Raw genomic sequence first — 13,793 nt, 5'->3', positions numbered from 1 at the left:
CTGATCTAATTTTGACCCATACAATATGTTGATGGGTTCCATAGGTCTCCTTGACCCATAGTCATTAGCATACATGGTTCACTATTTCTTTGTTGGATACTGGAACTTACTAGTTAATTGATGTCTAGAAGAACACATCAAGTGCAATCCAAACTTACATATCTTTCTTATCTCTTATAAGTAATTGATAAAAAATTTTACGTCTTAATTTTCTGTAAAACTTTTTCTTTCCCTTCCAGTACTAGGAATTGAAAGGGTTAGAAGTTAGAAGAATTTTTTATTTTTAAGGACAAACTAAAAATATTACATCATAACATTTTTTTTGTTTCTAAAATAAAATAAAATTATGTGATGTAATTTTTTTTAGTTTGTCCTTAAAAAATAATACTATTTTTCATATTTAAAATAATTTAATTTTATCCTTAATAAAATAATTTATACCACCTAAATATTTATTGCTTGATATAGATCATAAGTTTTTTCTTTTTTAATTTCTTAAAATTTGTGCGCCTCAATCATATCAGTAAAATAAGATGGAGGGAGTAGTTAATTTAGAGTCGACAGTCCATGAAAAGTCTCTGTGTTCTATCTATAGGTTAATACGTGATTAAGACCTTTTTAAAAATAAAAATATTTACCAAAGATCAAAAGCGTTCATTTTTAACAAATTCAGAGGACTAGAAATACTTATGAGTATATCTAAGGTACCATTTTCAAATCTACCCAAACCTGAGGGATCATATTTGCCATTTTCCTTTAATTGCTTTCCCTCGTCTCAGCTGGCTGCTCGTCTTGAGGTTTCGGTCTGCCGTTTTCGTTTGTGTTTCTCGGCGCTGTAAGTTCTGTTCGTGAATCTTTGACAGAATAGTGGTTGTTACTTCATTAAATCAATTGTAAAATGTCATCGTTCAAGAATGCTATTCCTAGACGAGCTCATAAGGAGCGAGCTCAGCCGTAAGTGATATTACTTACATAAATTAATTCTGTGTTTTTGAGTTGCTTTAGGTTAATTTGTTTCTTGATTTTGTTGTCTATTATATCAGACAAGCTAGGAAAAAATTTGGGTTGCTCGAGAAACACAAAGATTATGTGGTGCGGGCGACAGCATACCACAAAAAGGAGCAAGCTTTACAGGTAATTTTCTTTCTTCTTTTTGTTTTATTCTACTTGGAATTGAAAGAGTTAGAAGTTAGAAGATAGTATTGGATACGAAATTACTTAAATTAGACCTGGCAGTCCATGAAAAATCGAAGTATTTTGTAGCTTAATGCGTGATTGAGACATGAATAAGTTAGGGTTGTGTGATATTTGCTGCAAGAAAGTCAGCTTGCGGCAATGGGGCTTTTATAGTTTATCTATATTAAAAGATCATAATTACAGCAGAGGCAAATAACACTTGGTGATTTCTTGCCATCTGCCTAGCGTTGGGGCAGAACTATGTGGTACCCAGTGCGGGTGGGAGGTAGCAAGTGTAACAACCCAATTCACAACAATAGAGAGACTTGTATATTATAATCACTGAACGAAGTTACGCTGAAATAGGAAATACCACAATTAACTAAGAATTAAAGGAACAAGGAAAGGATAACCAGAAGGAGATGAGAAGTTTCAGACATTAGAAAGATGGAGATGAGAAGAACAGACAGAGCCGAAGCTTCAAACATAATTCGCATAACCTCCAACTCAGATCCACTACCCTTTTTAACATAACCGTCCTAAACCTACAATCTACTACTCAACCTGGATCCCAAATTAACCTGCGCCTATTGTTTGTTCTCGGCCCAATAGCTCGTGTCAGCCCAATAGCTATTTGTGTGACATTGGGTTGAGGCTGATTCATAACAATACTCCCATCCGCAATAAGAACCTTGTCCTCAAGGTTCGAGTCAAGAACAATGATACTCGCTACCTCCCAATCAATTAGCTCAATACCAAAACATGGTTTATGTCTTGAGGAAAATATGGGATATGGTGCACCTGTTATGGACCAATCACCTTGGTCATTGCAGCTCTTAGTACACAATAATAGATTTATTAACTCGAATGCCATCAGAATCTGCCCTGCATAGCGACCTGGCCTTGCTTGCCATCTTTTGGAAGCAATTAACAATAAGGTAAATGAGCGGCCCAATGCAAACATTCCAGTAGCGAACCTCCACAAAAGCCTGAACTCGATTAAAGAGAAACTGAATTTTTGTGGTACTCGAAATTCTTCCTTCGAGCATACTATAACTTCCCAATCAGTCCAAATATTTAACAGTAACTAATTACAAGACGAGAAGCACCGATTATCAGTCAATGTAATACATGCATAACCAAGCATCCTCAGATAACCTATCAAAATGGTAATAGTATCAGCAATGCCCCATTCTGTCCATTCTTCTTTAGCAGAACTTCTTGATTGAAGGGAAAGATCAATTGTGTCTGCTTGCACTACTGGAAATGGGTCCCAACTGAAATTCATTGTGGTCACAGTAAAGTCATTTCCTTCTTTATCAAAAGCAGTATTGATATGATAGGCCACAATGTAGGAAATAGCGTCGGATAAATGGCAACCGAGACATCCATCAGGAATGATGCTACGAGCAAAAGTTATTTTGAAATCACTTGAAATATAATACATGCAACACTCTTTAACATGCTCAGACCCGCCGATGCGAGAATTATCCATGAAGTACTGATAAAACAATTTTAGAGGCCCGCTCTCCACTTAATCCCATCACACCTGCGATCAACCAATCACAACCCTGATCGTTTATATTTACAGTACAGCTTTTCAACATAACCAAGTTGAGTTCAATTATAACATGCCCTGCAACCACACAATTTTCACTGCTACCAGAAGATGTATAACCAGCTCCGTCCACTGCTTGGTGCTGTACCTTATATCCACTCCTCAAGTTTAATGCTTTCCACTCCTGTAACATGGCAGTAAGTATATTTGCTGCGGGCTGCATCTTCATGTACTGTTGTGTGGTATCATAATTTTCTGTAGTAAAGTATTTCACTAGTCTAAAAAGCAATTGCTGGATCAGCGCACAAAGGGAAGTATTAACCCCACCAGGATCAAAAATAATATACGGCAAAGTAGACCTTGCTAGACCAAACATAGCAAACAAGAGTCTAGCGGCTTTGTTGACCCAAATATTTGGTGACTGCTTTGAGTAACTTTCAACAATTGCTTGGAGCACTCCTTGTAGTTTCTCCTCCCTAGCATGCACTCTTAATTCAAACAAGAATCCAAAAAGATTGCGCTCCTGCCTAGTTTCACCCCAATAGTCTAAATGGGCGTTGAAATCTTGGTAGAACCACAATATATTTTTAAAATCTACCTTCAGAGTTGATTCACAGTGAAAGCCTAACAGGAGAAAACTTCCTTCAGCTTGTCTATCTTCCCAATTGTCCAGGTTAGAGGTAACGACTTTTGTCTTTGAAAAATCCTCATTTGGAGTTAAAACTTCAGATTCAACGGATAAAAACACACATGAATCAACCTGAAAATCTTGCCCTGTGTCAAACCAATTGTCCACACAACTACCAAATAGGATAGCTCCTATTATTGACTCAGGCACATAGTAGGCATATGTCGAAGCCCTCACATGAAAACAATAAGAAGAATCAAGCATATGACCATCATCCAATTTGACACTAACAGTCAAAGCGAGTATTTGACAAATAAGAAAGTTACCACCTGTGACCAGGCTAGTTAAAGAATCCACAAGCATAGGGGCAAATTGACTTAGTTGTTCAGTGGTATCTCGCTTAGGACTTTTAGCAAAAACCAGGTTCACATGGCTTGTGGTATTATCCTCTAAAGCAGATTCAATCTCAGGGAACAAGACATGTGCATTTAGTTGTTCAACACTTTCAACACCGGATGGAAGCAAGGATGAGTCATCAAAAGGAATAGGAAACGAAATATTGTCTGCAAATTGGTTCCACAAAACAGTGCTAGTTCCTTGTGAAATTTGGTCAGGCATTTCGCCCTCATTATTTGCTAAAGTTTTAGCGACACTATCAATATACTATGTGGCATCAACTTCGATAGAGTCTGAACCAACCTGAATTTCAAGAGCTGGAACTGATGATACCGATTCAATAGAATCACGCTCGTCTGCTCTTTTGGACATTTTATCGAACACGTTGGCCGCCTCTGAGTTTCCACGTTTGAAATTAGATTCCAACTCATATGAGTTTGCGAGATGGCTCAGAGCTGCAATCGGAGACACAGAGGTCATTGGTGGAACCAACGTAGCATAACTCACGTAGTCAACACAGGCTTGTGAAGTTTCTGTTGTACTTACTAAATTTTTGAAGGTATGTGTCCGAAAATGCAGCTTCAGTTTCTCCTTAAAATGATTCCTATCATAAAATTGCTCACTTCGAAACAACCAATCAAACCAAGTAAGAGCTTCACCATCAAGGTAGTAGTAGGGAAGAGGTAACCAGTCCTTCTCGGAGAAGCCAAGGTATGTGAAGTACCGCTCCGCCCGATAAACCCAGCCCTCTGGGTTGCCGCCAATGAATTTATCTAGTACCACTACATCCATTGGAATCCGAATCGATGAAAGCACCAATGTAACTGTTAGAGATAGCTATGTAAATGTCCCACATTGGAATAGGAGTAGTATCCCCTTTGTATAGAGTAGCTATAAATAGCACCTCTTGTATTGCATCACACACAATATCAATATATCATATTTTTTCCCGTGCCTTCTCACATGATATCAGAGCTATAGTGAGAAATTTATCGCTGTGCATAAATTCCAGCGATTCCGGGAAGTAAAATCAGTCACCGGAACCCTTTTTTTCCGGCGACTTTCAAAGCTGTTTTGCGTCTGCTTTGTCTCGGTCAGTGTTGTGCACAAAATCCAACACTACCACAAGAGTTGTCACTGTCCGGCGACCAAATCCCAGTGAAAATCTCCGGCGGTACTGTAGCTGTCCAAAGAAAATTTTCCGGCGAAGTTCCAACGTTGCGTGGCACACCTTCCGGCCATTTTTTGGCGACGACTCTTCAAGACAGATTGTTTCCCTTGCAATTCCGAGCCTACCCATCCAGGTTACACCAAATTCCGACCACTTTTTTATTTTTCCGGCGTGAATAATGATTTCAAAAAGTTGACTTCCGGCCATTTTTTGAAAAAGTTCCTTCAGAACAGTTGGGTCTTCTGGTAATTCCGATCCTACCCCTACTGTTTTTATTTCATTCCGACCACTTTGAATATTTTCCGGCTGCAACAGTAACTTTCCAACTGTTACAGTAGTTTACTATTCTGGTTCAGTGTTCCTTACTCTATTTTCAGTGGATTACAGTTGATTATTTCTCTTATTTGGTAATAATTTACAAGATGTCTTTGGGAATTGATGTTTTTGGGTCTAAAAGCATGAGTTCTGGAAACTCTAATGTTATGATTACCTCGGAACCTTTAATGGGAGGTTCAAACTACTTAGCTTGGGCTTCATCTGTCGAGTTGTGGTGTAAAGGTCAATGTGTGCAAGATCATCTGATTAAAGAGTCTATCGAAGGAGATGAAAAGGCGATAGCGCTTTGGGCAAAAATTGATGCTCAATTATGTAGCATCTTGTGGCGTTCTATTGATTCTAAGTTGATGCCTTTGTTTCGGCCATTCCAGACATGTTATTTGGTTTGGGCAAAGGCCGGTACGTTATACACTAATGATATATCTCGCTTCTATGATGTGATATCACGGATGACAAACTTAAAGAAGTAAGAATTAGATATGTCTACTTACTTGGGTCAAGTACAGGCAGTCATGGAGGAATTTGAGACATTGATGTCAGTTTCTGCTAGTGTGTCAAAACAACAAGAGCAGCGACAGAAAATGTTTCTAGTTCTTACACTCGCTGGACTTCCTCATGATCTTGATTCAGTACGAGACCAAATTTTGGCGAGTCCGACTGTCCCTACAGTTGATGAATTATTCTCTCGATTACTTCGCCTTGCTGCAGCACCAAGTCACCCAGTGATTTCATCACAGATACTTGATTACTCTGTTCTTGCATCCCAGACAGTGGATGTTCGGGCATCTCAAGCTATGGAGAATAGACGAGGAGGCGGTCGTTTTAGGAGATCTAGACCCAAGTGTTCTTATTGTCACAAACTTGGACACACTCGCAAAATGTGTTATTCCTTAAATGGTCGTCCACCCAAAAATGCCTACGTTGCTCAGAACGAGACTACAGGTAACCAGGGCTTTTCTGTATCTAAAGAAGAATATAATGAGCTCCTTCAGTATCGAGCAAGTAAGCAAACATCTCCACAAGTAGCCTCAGTTGCCCAGACTGACACTCCTATTGCTGGTAATTCTTTTGCTTGTGTTTCCCAGTCTAGTACTCTTGGACCATGGGTCATGGGCTCAGGCGCTTCTGATCATATCTCTGGTAATAAATCACTTTTGTCGAATATTGTATATTCACAGTTTCTTCCTACTGTTACTTTAGCCAATGGATGTCAAACTAAGGCACAAGGAGTTGGACAAGCCAACCCATTGTCTTCTATCACCCTAGATTCCGTTCTTTATGTTCGTAGTTGTCCTTTTAGTCTTGCATCTGTTAGTCGTTTGACTCGTGCCCTCAATTGTGGTATATATTTTATTGATGATTCTTTTATTATGCAGGACCGCAGTACGAGACGGACAATTGGTACAAGTCGTGAATCAGAAGGTCTTTACTACCTTAACTCGCTCAGTCCTTCCACAACATGTCTAGTTACAGATCCTCCAGATCTAATCCACAGACGTTTAGGACATCCGAGTTTATCCAAACTTCAAAAGATGGTGCCTAGTTTATCCAGTTTGTCTAGATTAGATTGTGAGTCGTGTCAGCTTGGGAAACATACCCGAGCTTCCTTTACGCGTAGTGTTGAGAGTCATGCAGTCTGTTTTCTCCTTGGTTCATTCTGATATATGGGGTCCTAGTAGAGTCAGTTCAACCTTGGGATTTCGTTATTTTGTTAGCTTAATTGATGATTACTCAAGATGTACTTGGCTTTTCTTAATGAAAGATCGTTCTGAGTTATTCTCTATATTCCAGAGTTTTTGTGCTGAAATCAAAAACCAATTTGGTGTCTCTATCCGCATTTTTCGCAGTGATAATGCCTTAGAATATGTATCTTCTCAGTTTCAGCAGTTTATGTCTTCTCATGGAATTATTCTTCAGACATCTTGTCCTTATACCCCTCAGCAAAATGGGGTTGCAGAAAGAAAGAATAGGCACCTTATTGAGACTGCTCGCACACTTCTAATTGAGTCTCGTGTTCCGCTGCGTTTTTGGGGCGATGCAGTTCTCACAGCTTGTTATTTGATTAATAAGATGCCTTCATCTCCCATCAAGGGTCAGATTCCACATTCAATATTGTTTCCCCAATCAGCCTTATACCCTCTTCCACCTCGGGTTTTTGGGAGCACATGTTTTGTTCATAACTTAGCCCCGGGAAAAGATAAGTTAGCTCCTCGTGCTCTCAAGTGTGTCTTCCTTGGTTATTCTCGTGTTCAGAAGGGATATCGTTGTTATTCACCTGATCTTCATAGGTACCTTATGTCAGCTGACGTCACATTTTTCGAGTCTAAACCTTTCTTCACAACTGATGTCACTTCTGCTGACCACCATGACATATCTGAGGTCTTACCTATACCGACTTTTGAGGAGTTTAGTAATCCTCCTCCACCTTCAACCACAGAGGTTTCACCCATACCAACTTTTGAGGAGTCCAGTGTTATCCCTCCTAGTTCCCCAGCCACAGGAACACCACTCTTGACTTATCATCGTCGTTCGCGCCCTACATCAGGCCCATCTGGTTCTCGTCCTGCACCTGACACGGCTCCTACTGCGGATCCTGCTCCTAGTACACCGATTGCACTTCGAAAAGGTATACGGACCACACTAAACCCTAATCCTCATTATGTTGGTTTGAGTTATCATCGTCTGTCGTCTCCCCATTATGCTTTTATATCTTCATTGTCCTCGGTTTCCATCCCTAAGTCTACAGGTGAAACATTGTCTCATCCAGGATGGCGACAGGCTATGAGTGACGAGATGTCTGCTTTACATACAAGTGGTACATGAGAGCTTGTTCCTCTTCCTTCAGGTAAATCTACCGTTGGTTGTCGTTGGGTTTATGCAGTCAAAGTTGGTCCCGATGGCCAGATTGATCGACTTAAGGCACGTCTTGTTGCCAAAGGATACACTCAAATATTTAGGCTAGATTACAGTGATACCTTCTCTCCAGTGGCTAAAGTGGCATCAGTTCGCCTTTTTCTATCCATGGCTGCAGTTCGTCATTGGCCCCTCTATCAGTTGGACATTAAGAATGTCTTTCTTCATGGTGATCTTGAGGATGAGGTTTATATGGAGCAACCACCTGGTTTTATTGCTCAGGGGAAGTCTCGTGGCCTTGTATGTCGCTTGCGTCGGTCACTTTATGGTCTAAAGCAGTCTCATCGAGCCTGGTTTGGTAAGTTCAGCACGGTTATCCAGGAGTTTGGCATGACTCGTAGTGAAGCTGATCACTCTGTGTTTTATTGCCACTCTGCTTCAAGTATATGTATTTATCTGGTAGTCTATGTTGATGATATTGTTATTACGGGCAATGATCAGGATGGTATTACTAATCTGAAGCAACATCTCTTCCAGCACTTTCAAACTAAGGATCTAGGCAGATTGAAGTACTTTCTAGGTATTGAGGTTGCTCAATCTAGCTCAGGTATTGTTATTTCTCAAAGGAAATATGTGTTAGACATTCTTGAGGAAACAGGGATGACAGGTTGCAGACCTGTTGACACGCCGATGGATTCGAATTCTAAACTTCTGCCTGGACAGGGGGAGCCGCTTAGCGATCCTGCAAGCTATAGGCGGCTGGTTGGTAAATTAAATTATCTCACAGTGACTAGGCCCGACATTTCTTATCCTGTGAGTGTTGTAAGTCAGTTTATGAATTCTCCCTGTGATAGTCATTGGGATGCAGTTGTCCGCATTATCCGGTATATAAAATCGGCTCCAGGTAAAGGATTACTGTTTGAGGATCGAGGTCATGAGCAGATCGTTGGGTACTCGGATGCTGATTGGGCAGGATCACCTTCTGATAGACGTTCTACGTCTGGATATTGTGTTTTAGTAGGAGGAAATTTGGTGTCCTGGAAAAGTAAGAAACAGAATGTAGTTGCTCGGTCTAGTGCAGAAGTAGAATACCGAGCAATGGCTATGGCAACATGTGAACTAGTCTGGACCAAACAATTGCTCAAGGAGTTGAAATTTGGTGAAATCAGTCGGATGGAACTTGTGTGCGATAATCAAGCTGCACTTCATATTGTATCAAATCCGGTGTTTCATGAGAGAACTAAACACATTGAGATTGATTGTCATTTCGTCATAGAAAAGATACTCTCAGGAGATATTACTACGAAGTTTGTGAGATCGAATGATCAACTTGCAGATATTTTCACCAAGTCCCTCACTAGTCCTCGCATTGATTATATATGTAACAAGCTCGGTACATATGATTTATATGCTCCGGCTTGAGGGGGAGTGTTAGAGATAGCTATGTAAATGTTAGAGATAGCTATGTAATTGTCCCACATTGGAATAGGAGTAGTATCCCCTTTGTATAGAGTAGCTATAAATAGCACCTCTTGTATTGCATCACACACAATATCAATATATCATATTTTCTCCCGTGCCTTCTCACATGGTATCAGAGCTATCGTGAGAGATTTATCGCTGTGCATAAATTCTAGCGATTCCGGGAAGTAAAATCAGTCACCAGAACCCTTTTTTTCCGGCGACTTTCAAAGTTGTTTTGCGTCTGCTTTGTCTCGGTCAGTGTTGTGCACAAAATCCAACACTACCACAAGCTTCAAACATAATTCGCATATCCTCCAACTCAGATCCACTACCCTTTTTAACATAACCGTCCTAAGCCTACAATCTACTACTCAACCTGGATCCCAAAGTAACCTGCGCCTATTGTTCTCGGCCCAATAGCTATTTGTGTGACATTGGGTTGAGGTTGATTCATAACAGCAAGTACCCAGTGAAATAGTCGATGTGAGTGCTACTGGGCAGGGACGCCACCGGTATTAAAAAAAGGGATCAGAATTTAGAACCATTGGTTGTGTTTTGCAATTAGTCAATTTGAAGGGATCCTTGAGTGTTCTTTATTTTTCTTTGGTGGTGGTACCGTATCTCTGTCGAGTCTGATCTTTTACATTTTATATGATCAGATATGTGAATTATATTTATTATTTGCTTTACAGAAACTCAAGGAAAAAGCAGCATTTCGAAATCCAGATGAGTTCTACTTCAAGATGGTTAAAACAAAAACTGTGGATGGAGTTCATAGATTGGAGTAAGATATGAATATTCAAATATGTTGGGTTGAGCTAATTTCTTCCTCATTCTTGGTTGACCTGACTTGCTGGACACCGTTTCAATGTTTCCAGGAGTCAAGTAAATAAATACACTCCAGAGGAACTCATGTTAATGAAGACTCAGGATATAGGCTATATTTTACAAAAAGTTCAGACTGAGAAAAAGGTTTAGTTTTGCATAATGTGGTTCATGTTTTATTCTCTCTCTATCTCTCTCTTCTTGAGCCAAACGATTGAGAAACTTCTTATGCTTCCTGCTTGTCAATAACTCTTATGCAGAAAATTGAAAAGTTAACTGCCACACTGCACTCTCTTGATAATCAGCCATCAAATAGACGTGTCTACTATGCCGAAGACAGGTTAGAAATAAGACTTCTCTTGAATTCTGTATCCCTCTTTAGACATTCCATAGAATACATTGAAATAACTTAGCTTTACAATCCTGTTTTAATTTGCCTATGCACTCAATACACAATCACGTTTGGAGATATCAACTTGATTGTCATTGACCTGACCAATTGCATTCAATATTTAGCTTTCTTTTCATGGGTTGAACCTCATTATTCAGAAAATGGTTGACTTTTACCATACGACTAAATGACTCATTTGGAGTTATCTACTTATTGACCTGACAAACTTGCATTCAGTGTTTAGCTTTCTTCGTGAGTTGAAACCTCATCACTTGACTTGATCTAGGTTGACTTTTACCATATGACAATTGAGCCATGTCTATGGAGGACTACGACTCCCTCCTGTTTTATTAGTGTTATCTCTAATGTATGCACAAGCTTTATCTACAAATAATCTCCTCACATTACTTGCTTCTGGTTTCATTTGTCCTAATTATACACAACCATAGCAGGCGTCTTTCTAAATAAATTTAGTGGCACTCACCTATGAACCACTCAAGAGCCTGAATTAATGTTGTACCCTCAACTAAACTCAACTTGGGCTCTTTGAAAAAGAATAAAAAGCAAAAATAATAATAAAAGAATTACTCGATAGCTGAAACTGTTAGAGGATCTCAGTGTCAAGCTTGAATCATGCAGCGGGGTTTCCGCCTCTCAGGACTTGTATTTTTAATTATCTTTTCCTTTTTCCCCGTTTTTAAGTTAGTTTATTAGCCAAAAACAGTCAAAGCATACCATTTTCTTTTTAACTTTTATCAATTTTTTGGCTTCTCTTCTTAATGCCCCACATTTTTTCGAGAAAAGGATCACGCGGTGCCATATAAGGAACTGCTAAGAGCTTTATTTGAATCTATTACTATCGTTTTGGACCACTAGAAAAGTGTTTGATTTAGAGGGTGTTTGGATTGACTTATTTTAAGTGCTTATTGGCTTTTAAGCACTTTTTTAGTTTGTGTGGTGTTTGGCAATGATAAAAAGTGCTTAAAAGCACTTACTTCTAGGCATAAAAAGTATAAAAATAAGCCAAAAGTTGGGTATTACCAAAAGTTGGGTATTACCAAAAGTTGGGTATTACCAACTTATGGCTTTTGGCTTTTTAGCTTAAATGCTACTCTTTTTATAAGCCAATCCAAACACCCTCTTAATCTATCATATACCTTGTTTTTTGGTGCTTCCATTTGAATATAGTTGCTATGTGTCTTTTAATCCTTGGATTATGACCGCGGATTCTTATGAGAGTTGCATATTTTGTAGCATTTCTTTTCTTTTTCCCTCCCTCTGCCTCTATGTATATATCACCTTTAAATTTGCCGCTTCTGTTAAAAGATCTTCTTTGTGCTGCAGTTTCCTTTCAAATTCCTTACTTTCTTTGTTTTGCTTATTTACAGGGAGGAGGCAGAAGAGCTAGCGTCTAAAGCGTCAGAACGCAGTAATTTTGCTGCTTCTGAGAACTTGCCTAGTAGTATTAGAAGGTACTATCAGTTTATTCCATTTATATTGTAGTGCAGATTAATATATCATGTTTTGAACTCTTTAATAATCAAAACACAATTATGTTTGAACTCGTTTAAGGTTTAAACTTTTAGCATTTGATTTAGATTTTGTCAACCATTTCCGGATGTAGGAACTTACTAGTTTAGTGATGTCTAGAAGAATAGATCAATTGCAATCCAAACTTACATTGTCTTCTTATTCCTTATAGCTGATATTTTATTTTTGAAAAGGTTGAGTCCTTTTTATACCAGAAAAACAGTCTTCTACATTTTGTTATTGTAGGCTCACTAATCGAGACTCGAGAGGAGCTAAAAGTTCAGTCACATCATAAAATGGCTTGTTTTTTCTGTTAAAATTGGACGAGGTTTATTTTTGAAGCTGAGGATAGTTTGTTTCTTACTTCCCTTTCCCTTCAATTCAACCCCAATCGCGCACTTTTGTAACTGCAGGGAGGAAGGAATGCAATTGAAAGAGAAAAGTATCCACTGGGGATATGCCTGAAAAGAACTTTAATAGTTTAAGGGTTGGTTTTGTTGAGGCTTCTGCAAATTGTTCTTGGAAATCAGTTGTTACAAGTTCTATTCTTGGTTCTGAAGGAAATCACTAATGCCTTCAATCCTTTATTTGATAAGAGAATTGCATTAACCCTTTATTTTTTAGTATTTCTTTAAGCTGGGGTAAGGGTAGATTCTTGAATGTGTACACTAATTTCTGCCGGTACGAGAGCAAAATTTGTCAACTTGTTCATTGTTGGAATCCCCTGCGCAGGAAGACAGCTGCCTCCTATAGAGAGTTGGAAGCAAGAAAGGGCAGAGTGAGAGATCTAGAAAAACTGTATATGGATATGGCGATTCAGAAAGAATTACAGGTGCTTATACATTTCAGTTTTTATGTTCTTCATATTCAAGATCTTGAACTGTGACTCCAGAATAACTCTTTTCTTGTTACCAGAAATCAGGAAGGAAACGCAAGCTTCGTGAAGAGGAGCTTGTGAACCCAACAACCAAACCTGTCTACAAGTGGAGACAAGAACGAAAACGATGAGAATTTCGATACTATAATACAAGTACGAGAAATTGTTTTGGATAGTCATATCAAGAATTCAGTGAAAGTCAATAGAACAGCTGCCTACTTGGCTTCATTGGGTATTGAAGTTCTACAATTTTTTTGGTTGCTACCGTCTGGGTGAAATCTTTAGATGGAACTCATGCATCACTTCCTGGAACAAAAGTGGATGGTTGTTTATTATATCGTATCGTTGTAACATCTCAAACATTTAAATATTAATATTAATCTTAGTTCCAATTGGTGCTTAAGAGGCTTTGGCTGTGTGTAAAATGGCAATTGAATGCGAGAATGATAGCTTCTTCACAATTACAGGATTTGCTTCTAGCAACTGGCGTGTACAGGTATGTGAAATTTTCTCCTACTAAGCTCAGTTTTCTGAATTCCATTTTCTGATCCTGCAGTTCCTAATACTTTGAGGCGGATAACATTTGAA

The 13,793-nt window shown here is 39.0% G+C and overlaps 1 protein-coding gene across 1 annotated transcript; it reads left to right on the top strand.

Annotated features, from left to right (window-relative positions):
- Positions 1-730: 730 nt before the first annotated feature.
- LOC107760883 (putative U3 small nucleolar RNA-associated protein 11) lies at positions 731-13,608 on the top strand. Its single transcript, XM_075256715.1, has 8 exons — positions 731-954; positions 1,044-1,134; positions 10,275-10,366; positions 10,461-10,554; positions 10,668-10,747; positions 12,187-12,270; positions 13,061-13,160; positions 13,244-13,608. Exons 1-8 carry the CDS (start codon positions 899-901, stop codon positions 13,334-13,336), a joined length of 690 nt encoding a protein of 229 aa, XP_075112816.1. The 5' UTR covers positions 731-898; the 3' UTR covers positions 13,337-13,608.
- The last annotated feature ends 185 nt before the right edge of the window (positions 13,609-13,793 follow it).

The sequence above is a fragment of the Nicotiana tabacum genome, chromosome 6 (genome assembly GCF_000715075.1).
Source record: "Nicotiana tabacum cultivar K326 chromosome 6, ASM71507v2, whole genome shotgun sequence".
NCBI classification, from domain to species: Eukaryota; Viridiplantae; Streptophyta; class Magnoliopsida; order Solanales; family Solanaceae; genus Nicotiana; species Nicotiana tabacum.
Note: the sequence above shows the minus strand (reverse complement) of the source record. Positions and strands in the feature narration are given on the sequence as shown.